Here is a 21764-nt window from a genome sequence, read left to right as displayed (position 1 = left end):
CACAAACATACCACTGGTAAGTGGCAATGATGGGATGTTAAAATATATAGAATAACATAGAGAATATGTTAAAGTATAGAATAATATATATAATATTTCTATAATAGAAAACATGCACAAAGAAAACACTGGTAAGTGGCAATGATATGATATTATGTTTGACATATATTATATACTCAATAAATAGCTATTAATTTGGTTATTGTTTTGGATTTTTAGAAAAGAAAATACTATAGAAAAACCAAAAGGATCCAAATACACACATTCACTTAACTAGCACTGTTGCCGTTTTATGTTAGAACTACTCTAGGATAGAATCTATCCCAGAGTAGTATAAAATCAAATAGGGAAAGAACTTCTAATTCTGAGTAACTTCTGTTTAGCAATGATTATCTCAATATTGACCAAGGGAGCCCAGGAAAAAAAAAAAAAAAAGACAAAAGCTTAGAAAGACAATAAAAATGAAAACAGAAGCAAACCACTACAGGTAAGATCTCCATTCATTTTAAGAAAAAAATATAGTGAATGAAAAGCATTTAACCCACACTTCATTTAATGGCATAACCTAATTTTGATCTCATGGTAAAGAAGCTAACTAAAATTATGCAAGAAGATGTGTAGTTTCTCTCAAAGCTCGATTTTGGTTTTTCCAACAGAAATCTGGGCAATGTCCTCTCCAGTTCCCAACAGCTGATTGTAGGAAGCAGTGGAACTGTGTGGCTATGGAGGTCTTGAGAGAGGAAGCTGTGAGAGGCAAAGAGGCACTATAAGAAGTTTAATAACCAAAACCTAAATGCTGCAGGAAGAAAGCTGGGAGCAAGACATGTCATGAAATGTGATTTTTTAAAGGTATTATGTCAATTCTGAGCAGCAGAGAAACAGGATCATGTTTCTGAATTAAAATTTTATAGGACCCTTTATATAGTTTCAAGAAACTCTTTCACATGCTCAGTAAGGCTCATGAGATTCAGACCTCTTTATTAGTTATTATTAGTTATTCTGGCTTAAAAGGAACAGGGTAGGAACCAGTTGAGTGACCCGGAGAGAGGCTGTAATTCTATGATACTTTTATTAAACTAATTTGATTTTAATATAAAGAAGAAACAGATCCACAGACATCTGACACACTACTGTGAATAAGAATGCAATTTTAATCTTATTCAAATCGATAAACATGGAACATAGTTAATAAAGGCATGTGCATTGGTTGCCATGGTCAAAAAAATACTAATAGAAGTTTGATGGGTGGCAAAGAGACAATTGGCATAAATGTAAAACTGACATAGAATTACTTGATTAGTAGAATTGCATAGGGAATTATATTAGTGCTCAACAAACTTAGCATTGATAAATATATAAAAGGAGCAATAAAAACAATCGCTTACACTCAGGCTTTGTCATTATTCTACAATATTGTCTCTTAATGTCTCTAAGAGTGAAAGTATGTTATTTGACATCATCACAAAAACTTGGTTGTAATTGTTGAGCCATTTCCTATAATAATTGCTTTTTTAGCCTTGAGGTTGGTTTTTAAAGCTTGAATTATGAATATTTCATATTATATTGTTTTCATATTCCATGTGCATACCTCATGCAAATTAACTTTCTTATAGCCTCACACTGACCTTTACCTCATTGAAGGAAATTAAATTGTAAAATGAATCTGCTTAGGAAAATCTTTTTCAAAAAAAGTCTCTTCCTCTACATTATTGAGGTTCAACAGAGCCTTTAGCATTCCAAGTCATCAATCCTATTATATAATGAAATGAAAACCTAGATAATTGATAGAAAATTAAAATACTTGGTTTGTCTCAGGATGAAAATGAAATAATAATGTTTAAAATATTGGAATAGAGTAGAATAGAAAAAGGTAACTGCAACAATTAGCTCTTAATATTTTCAGGATTTCAAGATGCTTTTCTAACCATATACTGGCCTATTTGACATTTTCCTCAGGCTGCTTGAAATTGGTGAAACACATATTGAAACAAAGACACTTAGATTCTGTAAATGTCTGAAAATCCTCTATTTGTACTTCCAATAATTCATTTATTAGGATAAAAATACCTTGAATTCCTAGAAACAGGGACGCCTGGGTGGCTCAGCCATGTGGCGCCTGCCTTTGGCCCACGGTGTGATCCCAGAGTTCCAGGATCGAGTCCCACATCGGGCTCCCTGTGTGGAGCCTGCTTCTCCCTCTGCCTATGTCTCTGCCTCTCTCTCTGTCTCTGTGTCTCTCATGAATAAATAAATAAATAATAACATCTTTAAAAAAATTCCTAGAAACAAAATTTTGCATGTTACTACAAATAACAAACTATTTTCTATTTTGAGAGTGCTCTCAGAACATTTTTTTAAAAGATTTTATTTAATTATTTGAGAGAGGGTGAGAGCAGGTGCATGAGTAGGGGAAAGTCCAGAGGAAGAGGGATAGGCAAACTCGTACCTAGTACAGAGCCTACACGGGGCTTGATCTCACGACCCTGATATCATGACCTGAGCTAAAACCAAGATTCAGATGGTTAGGCGACTGAGCCACCCAGGAGCCCCTTCAGAACCGTTTTTAACCTCTGATGATTTCTGAGGAAAATAAAATTCCAGTTTGTGTATTTTCTATTCACAAAAATCTCAGCTGCCTCCTAAAATTTGCAAATGTAACCTTATGATGCCTCTTGGCACTGATGTCCTGTATACTAAAGAAGGAGAAAAACTTTGGGCTTCCTATGCACCATTTATTTTAAATTCACATTGCATCTTATTTTCAACACTCTGAAGTCATATTACATGGACTTTACTTCCTTTATCTAAACATCCTGATTCAATTTTCATATTAAAGTGTTTTTTAATGTAACATCAAGCATGGAATCAAAAATAGAAGCATTGGTGTTTATTTTTCCACCCAAAAAAGTTTTGTTTATAAGCTAGGCTTAAAGGGATCACACCTGTAAAGACAGAGTTTATAGATTTTAGAACAATCTTAATAAATTATTATTTAGTTTAAGAAGATGAAGTCTGAGAGATAAAATAACGAAGCCTATGGAATTAAGAGACCCAATTTCTTTTTCAGGAATCTTTCTTTTTCAGATGTAGAAGAAAGAATGATCACATATAAAGTCATGAAATTGGCAAGTTTTTGATGTCAGGGCCCAGGAAACAAAAATATCTGTAGATTCTATAATTGTTTATTAAATTATCTCAGTTACATGTAACATATTAATATATATACAAGATTCTTTCCCATTTAAGAAGTTTTTCATAGAGATTAATTTTCTGTTTCTCCAACCTCCTTTCTTTTCCCTCCCATTTCTGTCACAGGCTACATTTCCTTCTGTATGATCCATGTTTTACTAGATTGTTAAATGCTCCTTTACTTTATGTGGCAGAATTAGAGGCTTTAAAGAGGATATATTCATCAAAAACTTTCAAATGTATAATTGTGATTTTGCATTGGATATCTGAATCCTTCTTTTTTTTCCTCATTGATGTCAAGTCTGCTCTGAATAATCACTTGCCCTTTGAAGAGACTTGAGCAAACAACCCATTTTATCCTTGCTAAAGACTTAGTCTCATAACGTAGAAGAGAAAAATTAACTTCTGTGGCAAAACTTACAATTAAAATGTTCACTTTTTATATCATTAATTTTAACTGCCATTACTCATTCTGGCATTCAGGTATATGTAGCATATATAAAGTATGAAAGAAGCAATAAGATTTTTTAATAAAACAAAATAATAAATCAGCAGCTCCAGTTGTTTTATTAAAACTCAATCAAATATTAAACAATTAAAATAGCTTCTATTTAAAATGAATTTAAGAAATTAACTCATTTAGTATATGACACATATTCTCAGTATAAAAGGCAAATACCAAACTACCTAAACTTAGTATTTTATAATTGAGTAGTTACATAAATTAGATATACAATTTTAATATAAAGCATACTGTTAAGTATCTCAGTACTTCCAAAATCTGGAAATTGAGAATTTTGCACATATATAAATGCATATACATATAATTAAAATTGTAATAATGTTATGAATTATGACTGATAAAGTCAGACTCTAGACCAGTTAATACACAGGCATGTCTGGTTTTATTGTATTTGACTTTATTATGCTTTGTGGGTTTTTTAGAAATTGAAGGCTTGTGGCAACCTTGTATTGAACAACTTAGCAGTGCCATTTTTCCATCTGTTTTTGCTCACTTCATGTCTCTGTCATATTTTGATAATTCTTTCAATGTTTCAAACTTTTTCATTATATTATTATATTTGTTAGAGTAATCAGTGATTATGATTCGATAAATTTTACATGATGGCTGGCAATTTTTAGGAATAAAATATCTTTTAGTTAAGAAAACAATAAAATAAAAAATAATTAAGGTGTATACATTGTTTTTAAAAGCATTATTGCACACTTAATAGATTATAGTATAGTGTAAACATAATTTTATAGAACTAGGAAACCAAAAAAGTCATTTGACTTGCTTTATTGTGATATTCACTCTACTGCAGTAGCCTGGAACTGAACCAGAAATATCTGAGATATGCCTGTAATTAATTTACTTCATTTTTTCCATAAAATAAAATTCTGTGAATTTTCATTGCTATAAAGATAACCATTCAATTTAACTGTAAGTTCTTTAGAATTTTATAAATAAAATTTAAAAATTGATTTGGTATAGTTTGTATTTCTTTCAACAATTATGTATGTACATGTGTATATTCAGTAATATTTACATATATTTATTTATACACCTTTATTTATATACTTATGTAAATCAGCAAAAATAAATTTGAAGGAAAAAATCTAGGTTTTTTTTAGCTTATTTATTTATTTATTTATTTATTTATTTATTTATCTAAATGAGAGAGAAAAAGAGAGAGCGCACACAGAGGAAAAGGGAGAAGCAGACTCCCCACTGAGCAGGAAACCTGATGCAGGGCTCAACCCCAGGACCCTGGGATCATGGCCTGAGCTGATGGCAGACAATTGACTGAGCCACCTAGGTGCCTGGAAAGAATTTAGCTTTGTGTTGAGTTTTTTTGTTTTCTTTTTAAGATTTTATTTATTTATTCAGAAGCATGTGTTTTTTTTAAAGACTATGTTTATTTTATTCCACAATAAATATGCTTATAAATAATAGTTAAATAAAATTTTATGGTTTGAATCATGATGTTTTAATGAATTTATTTCATAGTTTCAGATATTATTCACCTGATCTTTTGGTTGATATTCATTTATCAGAGTCTCTTAATACTCTGCATGTCACTTTTTTTAATCAAATATTTACTTTCAAAGCCTCTATGTTATGTAATTTTTTGTCAATTAAACATAAATACATTTCTGAAAACTATTTAAAGGGGGCCTGTAATGAATCAAATTATGTGAATGAATTCCATCTATCTCTTCTGTGAGATCTGATCAGTTTTCTAGAGATAAGCATTTTATTTTATTTTATTTTTTTATTTTTTTTAAATTTTTATTTATTTATGATAGTCACACACACACACACACAGAGAGAGAGAGAGAGAGAGAGAGGCAGAGACACAGGCAGAGGGAGAAGCAGGCTCCATGCACCGGGAGCCCGACGTGGGATTCGATCCCGGGTCTCCAGGATCATGCCCTGGGCCAAAGGCAGGCACCAAACCGCTGAGCCACCCAGGGATCCCGAGATAAGCATTTTATTTATTTTATTTTTTTTTTTTTAATTTTTTTATTTATTTATTTATGATAGTCACACACAGAGAGAGAGAGAGAGAGAGGCAGAGATGTAGGCAGAGGGAGAAGCAGGCTCCATGCACCGGGAGCCTGACGTGGGATTCGATCCCGGGTCTCCAGGATCGCGCCCTGGGCCAAAGGCAGGCACCAAACCGCTGCGCCACCCAGGGATCCCTGAGATAAGCATTTTAAAGCAAGTTACAGTGGAAAGATAACAATTCAATATCTAATCTCATACTACAAAGTATACTCAGACATATTGTGAAGACACAAAATGTGACTTTTTACTCCTAGACCAATAGCCCATACTAATCTTTAGTCAGAAGTTTTCCTTCATTAGCCATACTTATTTGCCTCTTTTCCTTGCTTGGGCATTAATCAAGAGGTGCTTTGCAGAATATCAGGTGGTCTACTTAGAATCAGTAAATGTAGGGACCTTAGAGGATCCGAATTAGAAATCCTGAGCCTTTATGTATATATAAAATGTGTCAGGTAAAGGTGTTTAGAAGTTAAATGAGCTTCTGAGGCTCACATATCTGTTCCGGGAACCCAGACACTGAGGTTCTCAAGTTCTCAGGCTTTCATTACATATGTCTGTAATTCCTTCAGCCAATGCTCAGTACTGTCTGCACATTTTTACTTGGCTTCTTTCACTTCTCTGTTTGTTTTGTTTCCTGTTTGTGACCACATTGTCCTTCCCATGGATAGAAGTTCCTTGAAGTCAGGCATTAACTTCATCAGAAAGTCCTGGTGTGTTTTTGAAAGGTCTCATTGAATACTTTAAACAAGATATTGGACACATCTGAAAAGTATTACAAATGAGAAAGCAACATAATATGTATTTGTGGTCCTGAATAATGCTGTTAAAATCAGTCCATGATTTTTCTAATGAGATCAGAAAGCTTGTATATCATGTCTTAACTGTGCATGAAGCAATCAGATTCTGAAAAGACACTTCCACAGAAAACTACAAATCAGCCAAAGAAAAATTAAAAATCATCTCTTAGTGGATTTTTGAAATGCATGACACCTTGTCTTCATATTTATAATAGTATAAAGAATTGAATTAGCATTAATATCAGTGAAAAAATAATGAGTACTTTCTATCCCGGTATCATTCTAAAATAAGAAAATATGTCTATGTGTAGTTTGATGACAGAAAGGATAATCAGTCAGGAAGAGCACTTAGTGGTCAAATAAACATTAACTATATGAATGAAGAAATTAAAAATATTTATTACTATAGGTGATTCTCAGTTTTTATATTTTACATTTCAACTAAAACAACATTTGCCAAAGCCAAATGTATGACATCTTTAGATATAGACATTTACATGCAACACACATCTAAAATTAAATATTTCCCTAAAGTAGAGACATATATATAACTTATGAGCATAATCTTATTTGAATAATACAGTATGAAATGATTCAATGAGACTTGGAACAAGAACATGCTCAATGGGGGAACACTTTCTTTATAGGAGACAATGTAGCAGATACATGAGTCTCCAGGGTTTGGACTCCTTGCTTCTTTACCTCCTCTCATTTCTAATTTCTATCCCACTCCTGAAAGTCCAAAAATGAAACCTAAATACAGCTGGGATAAATCTTCCCTGGGCCTCATTCAAACCACTGACTGCCCACTACTTTAGTACTTTAGTAGTAATTTCTGTTAGCAGGTTAGATGTTCCTAGCCCCAGTCTGGAGTTAGGTAGAATCTGGTCATGGTTCTGTGACTGTTAGAAATGTGTTCCACAAAAAAAATAAAATAAAAAAAATAAAAATAAAAAAGAGGAAATGTGTTCCACTTACAGTAGCATGTTCATATTTACTTAAAAATGAGCCCAAACATGGATCCTATTATCAGTTTTCGATGTGGATTATGTTTAACTTGGAAATTCTATATAAGTGAATCTGTTCCCCAGGGTTTCTGTTTCTGGCTTATCACTAGAAGTGATACATTGTTTATTCTCAAACCCAGGGTTGTAACCGCAGAACAGATGACTGCCCTCTCCTATTATAAGAACAGGACCACTTCTCTATAACTGAGAAAAAAAGAATCTTCATCATTATGAAAAATGTATTCTGAATATATGGATATCTGAGCATTAATTTGTTTACATCTAGAAAAAAATATCCAAACTAGGTATTTGGTCTAACTATTGGCTTAACTTCTATTCAACTTTACAGTCTTATGAATCATTCTATAAAACATTGTTATTACTCTTTTACTTCCTTTCTATTATGTAATAGGTTTTTCTGATTATGAATGGAATTAAGTCAAATGGAAGGCTTTACAGAATACACTGACAGATATAGTAGGTGTTGTTAAAATGTTAAGTTTTCATTTACACTTTTAAAATCCTTTGACATGATGCATTTTATTTTAAAGATGTACCTATTTGTTAAAAGTAAGCATGTTATATCTTAAAAGCAGACTACAAATTGGCCATCAAAATGAGCAAAATTAATTTTCTTTACAACCAAATGGCAACATCTGACTTTACATCCTGAAACTCAGTACAGGTAAATGAGCGTGATCGTCTTCTAAGATTTGTTGGTCTCTGAGGTCTTCCTTCTATCAAGTCTAAATAGATGTCAGATTTCAGAAAACGTGTGTAACTGTCTTGTTCCATAAGCTGATACACTCTGCTTTGTGCAGCATCAAAACTATGTAAGGTAGGTTGGGTGATGCTTTTAGTAATGACTTCTTTGGTATGAAAATCAAGGTTAACCTGGAATGATAATAATAAAAAAGTATGATTATGGTCAATCTACTTAAGTAAACACTTTTGAAAAACAGTGCGGGATTGATCCAGTGCTGGAATGGGCATAATGCATCTAGATGCTTGTGTGTTTGTTGTTGTTTTTTTTTTGTTTGTTTGTTTTTGTTTTTGTTTTTTGGTTATAAATCTTGGGATCCAATGGTTTATTCTGGGCTGGCATTTCATCTAGCTCTTCTCTTTTTATAATCCTGGCCCTTTTCACTCTCTGCTAATTTAGAATAATGAAACATTGTAAATATCATACAGACCTTTAGGTTAAATCATTTTCAAAGTGGAAACTAAAACTTCATAGAAATTAAATTATTTTGAATGAGGGTAAACAGTGAGTTTGGGGCATATTTGGGATTTCAATGTGGGGCTTTTGTTTTATTTCCATGCTCTTTTCATTTTATTATGATGCTTTCTTACCATCAAGTATGTGCTGAAAATGGATGTCTTTTAAAGATAAAAAATTCTTTAATGCTTTTTATCAAAACATTACTGCTATATCTGATTCTGATAGAGGTAAGTTTTCAGTTAGGATTCCTTCTTTTTCCCTCATGAATAACACCATACAACTAGCTGTTTATAAATAAAATCTGTGTATAAAAGTGGCCATGGGAAAAACAGAATAATGTATTGAAACACAGAACAGATTGAATCATATTGAAACAAGAAAAAACAGTCATCATTCCATGTGAAATGATATCCACATAGACAATGCTACTTTATGGACAATACTAATTTATAGTGAAACATAAATTTTAATAGTGATAGACTACCAGTTCTACCACTCCAGTGAAGAAACACTATTTATTGAATGCATAATAAAGATACAGAAACTCTATTTAAATTATTTTTGAGGGTAATCAGGTAATATTTGCTAGTTTTATAGTTTTAGTATTTGTATCACAAAGTTATCTCACATTGAGCTTGCAATCAAAGAAAATCACAACTGTTTTTTCACTTGAACCTTGTTAAATTAGATTTCCCTCATCTATCAATTATAAAATTTTCTTTTAGTCTATCAAAGAGAATAATTATTTTGGGGATAATCAAAACTTTGCATAGGTAGATGTGCTCCCACATAATGGTACATTATACAAACTTTTCAATTTGTCTTGCCTTCCTCACATATAGAAATCATTAGTTTTGATGGCACATTGCTTATGCTTAGATGATTAATATGGATAAGTGAATGAATCTAAATGTTGCAAGTAATTGTATTCATTCTTAGTGTAGAATAAAAATAACCCCAAGGAATGACTTCAATTATAATTTTGCTTCCATGGCAAAGCCTTAAATGCATTCTGTTTGTATGTAGGAATTTACATAAATACTCATTTTTGCTTCAATAAAATCTTGACCTTTCTTGTAGAATGTATGAAGATACCAATTTAATAAAGGCAGACTCTCTTAAAAATTTTTCAAGGAGTTTTAAATTTTTATAATCATCTTTACTATACCTCTTGTGGAGCATCGGTCTGTATAAATTTCTCATATATTGCTTTTGCTTTAGGGATAATTTGTTGAGGGTCTTTGCTTCTCTTGAATTCTTCACAGGCTATCCAAAATTCAATGTTTTCCTCGCTGAATTCAGTTTTAAGAAATCTGGTAAAGGTCTCCAGTCCATCTACCAAGAAAAGAAATTATATATCTTAACTATACAATATTAATGCTGAGGAATTATACTACTTGATATTTTTTTCCACCAAATATTTATTTAAATTCAAGTTAGTTAACATGCAGTGTAATATTTGTTTCTGGTATAGAATTTAGTGATTCATCACTTAAATACGACAGCCAGTGCTCATCACAACAAGTGCCTTCCTTAATATCCATCACCTATCCATCCCCTCACTCACCTCCTCTTCTGTAAAGTAGTACTTGATATTAAAGTATAACTGCTGATATTAACAGAATAGCTATGTCTTCCCTCTAATGTAGTGAAGTAATACATATCTGCATAATATACATGAGAGATCTCATATAAATTAGCTTTAATCTTCACAATTATGAAAGGTAAGTGTCATTCTTGTTGAAATGAGGCCAGTATCATATGTAGAACTGGGTAAGAGGGACAAATCCCTGCTCAGGACTTTGTTTTGGGTATCTTTCAGGTCCCTCAATGTCTTTCTCAGGGGTGTGGGGGTTATTCTACAGAGCCAGGAAACTATTCCACCTATTATCTACAACTGGATAACACCTGTATCAGTGTAAGTAACCCAGAGAATGATCTGAGGCCTGGCAGAAAAGACTCCACACCTAAATATAGAGAAGAGGCCATGTTGAAAAGGGTAGGAAGGGCAGAGACACAGTTGGGAGCCAAATGGACCCATGAGACTCTCTGCAGGAGGAAGGGATACTGCACGCACACAGAAAGTAGCAAAAACAGACCCCCGTGCCAAGCACCCCAAGCTCAGCCACAACAGTAAAACACATAACACACATAGGAGACACCTGAAATCAGGTTCTGGTGAACAGGGGAGATTTCATTACAAGGCACCATAGGACTTCTTCATAAGGCCACTACTTTCAAGAGCAAATGTAGCTGACTTTTCTAACATAGAAACAGGCACAGAGAGTTAGATAAAATGAAGAGACAGAGGCATATGTCTCCAAAGAACAGGACAAATGAGAAAAATAGGGAACTCAGCAACACTACCAAGTGTAATAACTTTTTCATTATATGAATCCCAGAAGAAAAAGAGAAAGAAAGAGGGGCAGAATATTTATTTGAAGAAATAATAGCTGGGAATTTTCCAAATCTGAGGAAGGAAACAGAAATCCAGATCCAGGAGGCACAGAGAGCCTCCAATAAAATCAACCCAAGGAGGTCCACAGCAAGACACAAAGTCATTAAAATGGCAAAAAGTGGAGATAAAGAGAGAACCTTAAAAGCAGCCAAAGAAAAGAAAACAGTTACAATACAAGGGAAACCCCATTAGTCTATTGGCTGATTTTTCAGCAGAGATTTTACAGACCAGAATAAAGTGGCATGATATCTCAAAGTGCTAAAAGAAAAAACCTGCAACCAAGAATACTCTATACAGCAAGGCTATCATTTTGATTAGAAGGAGCAATAAAGAGATGTTAAGACAAACAAAAGTTAAATGTCTAAGTAAAATAAAATTTAAAAAAAACACTTCTTTATGTTTTTAATGGGTAAATAGTTAAATAAATGGTGGTATATCATTATCTTATTTGTGATATTTTACTAGAGTTGACCCTTGAACAATTCAGATTTGAACTGCACCTGTGAATATGTTACCTTACATGGGAAAAAGAGCTTTGCAGATGTGAGTATGGTTAGGGACCATGAAATGGGGAAAGTATCCTGAATTATCTAGGTGAATAATCTAATCCAGTCTAAGTGTATGACTCCTGAAATGTGGAGGAGTAAGACAGAGGAGTGGTTCGAGAGATACAACGCGAGGACTGTTACTGACTTTGAGGATGGAAGAAGATGGTCATGAGCCAAAAAATGAGGTGGCCTCTAGAAGGTGCAAATGGTCAGGAGTTTAGAGTCAGAGAGACAATGGAAACCTCATTCCAAAACTGCAAAGAACTGAGTTTTACTAAAAATCTGAATGGACAGGGAAGGAATTCTCCCCTAGACCCTTCAGAAGGGACAATAACCTTGATTTTTTCCCCCAATAGGACCTATACTGTACTTCTGACCTACAGAACTGTAAGGTTGTAGATTTGTGTTAAGTCACTAAAGTTATGGTAATTTGTTATAGCAGCAATGAGAAACTAATACAAATCCTCAAAGTATGCTTTACATTTCACCATTTATTTCTCTTAATATATACAATTTGTCCTCTTTGCCATGAAGCACCATTTTTAATGTTGTAAACAATTTTTAAAAATATATTAGAGATACAGGAACAGAAAATGACATGGCAACCTATAGACATTTCCAAAGTATTGCATATGTGATGACTTCCACTACCATGACAAAAGAATCATGCAGCTCTATTCAACTGCTTCTTCCATTAGCATTTTCTTTTTTTTTTTTCATTAGCATTTTCACTAGAATAAGGGGGGATTTTTTTTCCTCATAAATTAACCCTGAGTACCAGGTGTTAATGGTTAAACGTTTATGAAGAAACTAGGAAGACAGACAAAGGTCAAGCTTACAAAAATTTGAGAAGCTCTATTTAAAACTGACAAACAAGCCAGAACTTGTCTGCAGTCATTAGATGCTAATAAGATAATTCCTGATTAAACACAACTTTTTTTTTTTTAAGATTTTATTTATTTATTCATCAGAGACACACAGAGAGAGAGGCAGAGAGAGAAGCAGGCTCCATGCAGGGAGCCTGACATGGGACTGGATCCTGAGTCTCCAGGATCGTGCCCTGGGCTGAAGGCAGCGCTAAACTGCTGAGCCAGCCCAGCTTCCCCAGAAGGGAAATTTAAATGGGAAATGATTCTTTGAAGCATTTTGATACACAGAAGATTTTCCCCAAATACCTGAAAAATGTATATATTTCAAAGTCAAAATAAAATGCCTGCAATCTTGCAATGAGATAATAGTCTGTTCTAGGTTAAACCTAGTTTGGAAAGAGGAAATTAAGTATAAGTATTATGGAGTCTGTGAATAAAGTTACATTGACCAGAGAGAAGGAAAAAACTTTTCTGATTTCAACTTATTCTATCCATATGTCATGTATAAGTATGATCGATCAGTTTTTAAATGCCAAATTATTCTTAAATTGAATTAATAAATTTCATAATTTGGGGAGAATATGATCATTATTTTTCCTATTAATAGATCTCAATTATAATAAAGTGTTTTTGCACTAAGCATCTAAAAGAAATCACCCATATGCCAGGCAACTGAAATTGTTACATATTAAAAATAACTTTCTTCACCTATCTTTTGTTTATGAAACACCTAGTATGAATATGAGGATTGTATTATACTGAAAATGCAATAGTATTCATTGTAATAGAAGTTTTGAGTGTTTGCTAAGGTCTTGGCACATTGCCTTATATAGGCACAGTTCCATTTAATTTTCATGTCAACCCTATTGAGTAACCCATTTTTACAGATGAAGAAGTTGAGGTTCCAAGAGTGAAGCTGCCCTAAATTTATAGCTGGTAAAATACAATGCATAATGTTGAACCCAGATATATTTTGTTCAAAGTTATAAACTGCCATCAAAGAGCAAAGTCTTTACTTCTGAGGAATATGAAGGTTAATGGATGGGCAAGAGAGGCATTTATATACTAAAAGCTAAGTAAGGACATTTTGGTGGTTATTTCTTTTGTTTGGAGGAGCAGAGGAAAATCAACTTGCATGGAATTCAAATAGAAGTCTCTCAAAAAAAAATAACATAAATGTTTTTTAATATATAGCCCTTTATTAGTTCACAAAACATGACTGTAAACTATGTCCCAGCCATTGTGCTCTGGAATATCATGCAAAAGGCCTTTTTTACCATAATTAGTCTTGAGTTTGATACAAACCTTCGGAATGAAACCATAGCACCAATATTAGGGAGAGTACTATGTGCTGAAAGTGCTTATAATGGGTTAATCAAAGAAAATGGATCTTGTTTGCATAATATGAATATAATAAAGAAGACTAAATACTGATTCAAGAAATGAATTAATGGGGATCCTTGGGTGGCTCAGTGGTTTAGTGCCTGTCTTTGGCCCAGGGTGTGATCCTGGAATCCCAGGATCAAGTCCTGAGTTGGGCTCCCTGCATGGAGCCTGCCTCTCCCTTTGCCTGTGTCTTTGACTCTCTCTCTCTCTGTTTCTCATGGATAAATAAATAAAATCTTTTTTTTAAAAGAAATGAATTAATAATAAATGAGAATAGTTCATTTATTTAAAAGTTTAAGTAAATTACTTTTTAAAAAGTAATATGCAATGTTGTGCAAGATTATCACAGCACATTAGTTACTTCCTGTTTCTTTTACCCACTTTGGGCGGCTATATTAAGTCAGGTCACAATGGAACCATTTCGTACACAGAAGGAGTCACTTACCAGACAGTTCTTTAGAAGGCAGCAGTGGTGATTGCAGCTGCCAAAAGTGCTTGATGGAACCTGGGTTTAGAATTCACACTGGAAGAAGCTGGCTCAATGTGTCATACAAATATGAAACGCTTGTGATTGCATGTTTCTAAATTGAAACTCTGGCATCTGTTGGAAAATTTTTCTGATGCCAAGAAACCAAATGAAACAAAAAGTCAAGAAACTCTCAAGTTGGAAACCCAAGTACAGTATTACTAGGTTGCATGTTTTCCCTTTAATGTTTAGCTTCATAGTTCTTGACCTGACACAGAATGTTGTAGTTACTTTTGTAATAATGATTTATTTATGTGATCCATTTAAAATTTAGACTGGATTTTACTTACTTTTATTCTGAGACAGATTAAGAAACTATTTGTTATGGGTTAGCTCAATTCAGAAATTTAACTTGTAGAACACTGGAATCCCTTATTTTGCAGAAAATCAGTAACTGAAAATTGGGAAGGGCAAGTTGAAAAGCCACAAGGTAAAAAGTGTAAGGAGAAGTACTCATTTCCTTCCCCAAAAGTTAAGTGCTCATTTCCTTGCAGCCTTTACTCAAAGGCACTAGTATTTTCCACAGTATAATCAGTTTATATTTTTAAAGCAAGCGGGTGCAATGACTTACATATTCTACTTCTCTCAACTATTATGAATTATTCTCAGGATTAAGTTTAGTAGAACCACAATACAGGTTACAAAAAAGTCCAGGTAAATATTCATTAATGAAAATGTCAAAAATATTGGAATTATTTGCAATGACTGGAAAAAAAGGATACACAGGAAAATACACAGTTATGTAGTAGTTGGAAGATTTTCTTATCGATAGAGACTCTGCAGGAAATAACAGCCCCTTTCACATCACATCAATTATTAATTGAAGATGCGATGGTTAGAAAATCTTTATTCATAATCAATTACTCTTCCATATTCTAGGTGTGTGCCTACAAAATCCCTGCAAAACTTCTGATAAAGTTTACAAGCAACTAAATAAGTTCAAAGTCTGACCTGTTATTTCTCACAAATCTTGTTTCGCTCAACTATAAAAGGCTGTCATCCCCTTGCTAATATGGAATAAAATCTAGAGATCTGTGGCTCATTCTTTTCCTTCATCTCTTATCTCTTCATCATCTCACTTTATAATACATGCACAGTCAGTCACCAAGGTCATTTGTTTTCTTTCCAAAATAGCCCTTACCTTGAGGTTAGCTTTTATATTTGTGACAATCTTGCAGGGAGTCGACATTGCATGTATAGAATTCTATTTTTCTGTCCATCAGAGTTTTCTAACAATCTCTTTCAAAATTTGTCCGTAACTTGATTTCCCAATGTGTTCATTCCCTACTCCACCCTAGTGAAAGTGAAATGCTTGCTTTTCCAAGTTACACCAAAATCTCTTATTTCCCTTGTCATTCTCCTGCCTCTTTATTGGCTCAGGAATATTTTTCCTTCCGCCTGTTGAAATCTTGCACTCATCTATTTAATCTCTTTTAATAATTTCTAAAAGGCTACACAATACATTGCAAGTTATATAGCATTTTTATAACTAGCTAATTATTTTCAAACATATATTGTTCAGCAACATTATCATGCATGTATACAAAAACACATATATGCTTAAGTGTAATATGCATATAAATATAATTTTATTGGAATTGACTAATTTTATATTGATAAAGTCAATCAATAAGACTAATAACTAAAATTAGTTGAAATTGATGATTATGAAACACAGATATAATCTGATATTGATTTTTTATTTATTCATAATTTTTGTTTCTATTAAATATAGCATTAGAAATTATTGATTTCTATATATGTGGTTAAATTATAGATTTTTATGGTTCATTTACAATTTCAGACAAATTTGTCAAATGGTGATGATGAAAAAAATGTATCCTAATATCTGTAAAGAAACAAATGAGGAACATTTTATTTCTGAGTAGGTCTAGATTTATTGAAAAGTTATGAAGATAGTGCAGTTTTCTTACATCCTACAACCAGTTTCCTCCTATTATTAACATCTTACATTGGTAAGGTATATATGTTATACTTGATAAACAAATATTTATACACTGTATTAACTAAAGCCCATACTTTGGTTAGATTTTCTTCGATTTTATCTTCTGTTCTTTTTAATTTTTAAAAGAGTTAAAACTATGTTTGAATATTGAGATTTGGATAAAATAGTAGGATTATCAAAACACTCCATGGATTCTGTTGGTTCTGTGAAATATAACAAACCCATGCTCTTTCCGTTTTAATCTCATCTATTGTCTGTCATCCCAAGACACTCTTCCTTTTTCAAATTGTTTCTCAACAAAGAATTACTTTCTTTTTAACTCCCTAAATAAGTTGCACTGATTACTGCCCCATGCCTATGTTGGCTCTTCACTTGGATGGTCTCTCTTCTTGTCCAGCTAGTGAATTTTGTTTAATCCCCTAATATCTAGAGTAAGAACCATCTATTCTGTGGCTCTATTTCTAAAGATGCTAATAATCAGCATACACTGCTTTTAATATCAGCCATTTTTGTCAAACTAAATACTCAAATTTCTATTTTATTTTGATTTTATATTTTGTTTGATTTCTCATTGCACTTCCCATCTGAATAATTTAATACAATCTCTATCTCCTTTATATAGACATGACATACAGAATTTGAGAAACTTACTCATTTAACCAAAGGGGAATTCTGTAAAATTTGATAGAATAAGGTCTTTCTTGGGGTGTGTGTGTGTGTGTGTGTGTGTATACTAATGAGTATAAGATCTTTCCTTCTTCTTCTTTTTTTTTTTGTTTGCCTGGAGTCAAGACAGTGGAAATGAGCTGAATTCAACCACTGCAAACAAAAGACTTTTTTAGCTGATTATTTTAAGCTTTATAATTTAATATTATAATAAGCTTTGCAATTAAAAATAATTGGATTTTGAGGGGGATTGATTAAAAGAATACTGGTAACATAATTTTTTGTGAATTCGATATAATTTAATTAGCACTTTGATCAAGAGCAATGATAATAATGTCCAAGTGGGTCAGTGCTGACTTTTGTTATCATGTTGAACCCTCTTGATTCAAACTGCTGCTATTTTATAGCTCTTTAATATTTCCACCAGCAGAGAAAAAAGAGAGAGCAGCAGATTTAATTTTTTCCACCCAGTTTTGACTACTTGTAAAACGGAATGATTACAGAATGCCAAGGGAAAATTTTCTGTAGGTCTAATTATCCTCACTGAATATTTCTTCTCTCTGTATGGGTCATGAGAGTATGATGAATAGATTAGGTACCAATTTACTAAGTTCAACAAATAAGTACAACTTATATGTTTCTTTAAATTGAAATTTCATCTTTTAAGTAATTTTACCCAGTTGGGAATAAACTGAAAAATAGAAAAAGATTCTTAAATTTATTGTTGATAATTATTATTTTTCTTAATAGAAGTACTAATTTACATTTGTGTAGTGTTAGTTATTGGTTTCTTATTCATCTCATTTAATCCTGAGAGAAATCCATTCCTATTGGAGCTAAAGACATTGTTATCTCCATTTACAGTTGAAGAAGCTAAAAGTCAGAGGTATTAGGAAGCTTAGCTAAGATTATGTAGCAGAGGAAAACCAGAATTCAGCCCTCAAAGGAACCTGGGCTACCTTTTTCCTAGCAACAAATTTGGTTATATTATTTGAGCAGTTAATATTTATCAGGTGATGTGCTGGGTTTGAGCATCCACATATGAAAAGATATCTGTTTCCTTACAATAAACTGTCAAATTAAAAAAAATAATAAAAAGAGTAATAATCTAGACAACCTGTCCTCTGACTCATGCTTTATCATAGTTTGAACAAACAAGAAGTCAATATTTGTCCTCATGTTCTACTTCATCTACAGAGCTTCATCTTAAATACCCATCTGATTCTCAACTCTTCAATGAAATTCTGCTTTAAAAATAGATAATTGATATGAAGGGTGAAATATTTACAAAATTTGAGAAAAAGTATTTTCAAGAGGGTTTCCTGAATTTCGAATAAAAGAACTACTTTAGGGCAGTTCCTGTGGCTCAGCGGTTTAGCGCCGCCTTCCAAACGGGGTGTGACCCTGGAGTCCCCAGATGGTTTCCCACATCGGGCTCCCTGCATGGAGCCTGCTTCTCCCTCTGCCTGTGTCTATGCCTCTCTCTCTCATGAATAAATAAATAACTTAAAAAAGTACTACTTTAGATTTTAGATCACTTAACAATAAAAATAACACGGATAATTGGGTACTTAAAAACCAAGGATTTCATTCAAAAATCAATAAATTAAAACATTTGAAACTATTAATCACAGCACAAAGAGATAATATTATTTCAACCACAATTATTATTTTTTAGTAAAATCAAAATATTGGGGATCCCTGGGTGGCGCAGCGGTTTGGCGCCTGCCTTTGGCCCAGGGCGCGATCCTGGAGACCCGGGATCGAATCCCACGTCAGGCTCCCGGTGCATGGAGCCTGCTTCTCCCTCCTCCTGTGTCTCTGCCTCTTTCTCTCTCTCTATGTCTATCATGAATAAATAAATAAATCTTTAAAAAAAAATAAATAAAATAAAATCAAAATATTTAAAAAATATTTGCCATTTGTTGACTATTCTATAATTTAGTTATTTCTTTTGATCAGAAACTTGGATTGCTGTAAATTACTAATCAGACTACATTTTTATGACAGCCTGCTTTGTAGAGTTACATGCATACTTTGCATAATTTTCTATTAAGACATAAAGCATTTGGGAAAAAGACCACTAACCTTTATGAGAAAGCAGTTTATCAAATGATTCACCCCATATCACTGCTTCTTCAGGGGAGACTCTGTTCAAGAAACAAAATGTTTATAAAGGAGTATGCAGAAATTCTGTTTATGGATCTGCTCGAACGAACATATGCTGTAACACTGCTCTTCTCAGCCATAGGGTTTTTTTTTTATTATTATTATGTAATGAAAGTTGTATTTATATTGAAAACTTCAAAAATATTGGTCAACATTTTTATTGATTTTTTCCTCTCAAACAATATGTTAAAATAACATTAAGTATTTTCTCATGAGTGTATGAATTACTTTATTTGAAACTAATCATATGGGGACACCTGGGTAGCTCAGTGGTTGAGCATCTGCCTTTGGCTCAGATCATGATCCCAGGTCCTGGTATAGAGTCCTGCATCAGATCCCAGCAGGGAGCCTGCTTCTCCCTCTGCCTGTGTCTCTGCCTTTTTCCTGTGTCTCTTGTGAATAAATAAGTAATATCTTAAAAAAAGAAAATTAATCATGTGTTATGTTAAGAACAAAGAAAAAGAAATCAATTATCTTTTTTTTTCTTGAGAAAACTATTTATCTCTGCATATCCAGTTTATTTCAGCAAATAGAAGAACCTAACTGATAATATCTTGTAGTCAAATATTTTAAACTGCAATTTCCTTTAAGCTCTCACCACGTAATGCAGCAATTTTTTTTAAACAGATACAGGAAGTTTGGCTAATGAAGCTCTAAAGGGATAAAATATATATTTAAAAAGTTGTAATACAACAAATATTTTATAGTTATAATTTACAAAGTTGTTTATATTTGTCTTTGATCTTTTATTGGTCATTTTTCATTTGGAAGAATTTTTATTATCCTAGTATATAAGGCCACTTAATTTTCTGTTTGAATTAAAGAAATGGCTAAAAATGACAAAACTTTCCTTCTCATGCTTTTTTGCCTTTATTCCTAAAGGCACTTTTTCCAAACCACTAAGGAAAGAGATGACTAGGTCTCCTCTATGACAATATTACACGGTGAAAACTCTTAATTTAATGAGTATTTCATCAGTTTATAAGAAGTAAAATATATCATTTAAAATTGGCAGGTATATAATTTTAAAAGAGCATCTTTAAATTTTTATAAGGTTATTTAATTCAAGCTATTAAAGTGGTTTAATTTTATGGAATATTCTTACTTTTTTGAAATGAGATCTCTAACCTTCCTTATATTACTGTATAATTTCCAATAAAATGGAAATCCCTAATTTCCTCTTTCTTAAACCTTTAATGATAGAATCAGCAAAAATCTTCCTTCAAATAATTAAAAGTTATTCACCTTGTTTCTCTGGCCAAGTGCCCAGATCTACTGAAGTGGGTTTCTTCATGAAACTCAGGTTTCTGCACGAGAAGACTTAGCCTATTTCTTTTTTCCTTAGCTCTGTAACAAAAAAGGCATTAGCTTCAGGACAAGTTGGATGACAATTAAAATCTTTCCTTCTGACTGTCAAACAAATTTGGGATTGGTAATTACCTGAACATCCCTTCTCACCCACCATCTACTTCCCACACACACTCAATGACTCAATGGTTTTCCTGGTGAATTTTATTCAGTCTGTGGAAGAATTAGGATAGCATATGGAAATATATTTTGTTTTTTCCCTGAGTGATTGTAAAGTATTTGAGATTATATTTCAATTAAGATTGTCACTAGTTCTTCTCTGTGTTAAAATTATTGTACTTTTTTCTAAAATAAAAGCACTTTAGATTTAACAGGTGTTTACTCCTAATTAAGAGACTTTTTTTTCCCCAGTCGTAACAGTATATTCAGTATATTTTCAATCAGATATTTTAAAAACAAGTGCTAATAAATATTCAACATCAATCATGTTTTTAAAAGTATAAAGCTGATCATGATTTTACCTGATTTTGGCTTCTTTGCTTGTTTCTTCTTTTCCTGAACCATGTATTAACTTGAAAAAAGTTTTTTCTTTTGATTCGCACATATTTAATTGAGAAAAGAAAACCAATGATGTTTCCATCTTCTCTAAAATGAAGAGATGTCTAATTTATTACATCCTTCACCTGTCAATACTATTTCATAATTATTCATGGTACAATAAGTTATCATAACTCTGTTAGCAGTGCCTAAAAGAAAAACAAATAGAACCAAGAGCTGTGTTTCTGTCTCCACAAAAAAGTAGAACTGAGGAACTGAAGTACAATTTGGTCCTGAGTTGTTTAGGGAAATGATACTACAAATTTGCAAAATGACTGTTGGTCTCTAAGATAAAGACTAGTATTACCACAGTGCAACTTCTCTTTCTAGTTTGTGCAACCAGAATGGTGCTTTAATAGACCCAAATGACACTGTCATTTCCCACAGGAACTTTTTAAAAAGTTTTTAAATATGTATTGTGTATAGTAAAATATGTTGTGGTGAAGTACCACATTGAACATTAGGAGATAATTTTCCTTGTTCT

At 32.7% G+C, this 21764-nt stretch overlaps 1 protein-coding gene across 1 annotated transcript; it reads right to left on the bottom strand.

The window, feature by feature from the left end:
* Positions 1–6937: 6937 nt before the first annotated feature.
* Positions 6938–21601, bottom strand: RGS18 (regulator of G protein signaling 18). The gene is made up of 5 exons (XM_072814343.1): positions 21205–21601; positions 20621–20722; positions 19295–19356; positions 9956–10122; positions 6938–8459 (listed from the first exon to the last, which is right to left on the bottom strand). The coding sequence occupies exons 1-5, from the start codon at positions 21321–21323 to the stop codon at positions 8202–8204; spliced, it is 708 nt and encodes a 235-aa protein (XP_072670444.1). The 5' UTR covers positions 21324–21601; the 3' UTR covers positions 6938–8201.
* Between the last annotated feature and the right edge of the window lie 163 nt (positions 21602–21764).

This window comes from Canis lupus, chromosome 38 (genome assembly GCF_048164855.1).
Source record: "Canis lupus baileyi chromosome 38, mCanLup2.hap1, whole genome shotgun sequence".
Taxonomy (NCBI): domain Eukaryota; kingdom Metazoa; phylum Chordata; class Mammalia; order Carnivora; family Canidae; genus Canis; species Canis lupus.
The sequence above is the reverse complement of the archived record's forward strand: the minus strand, read 5'-3'. Positions and strand labels throughout refer to the sequence as shown.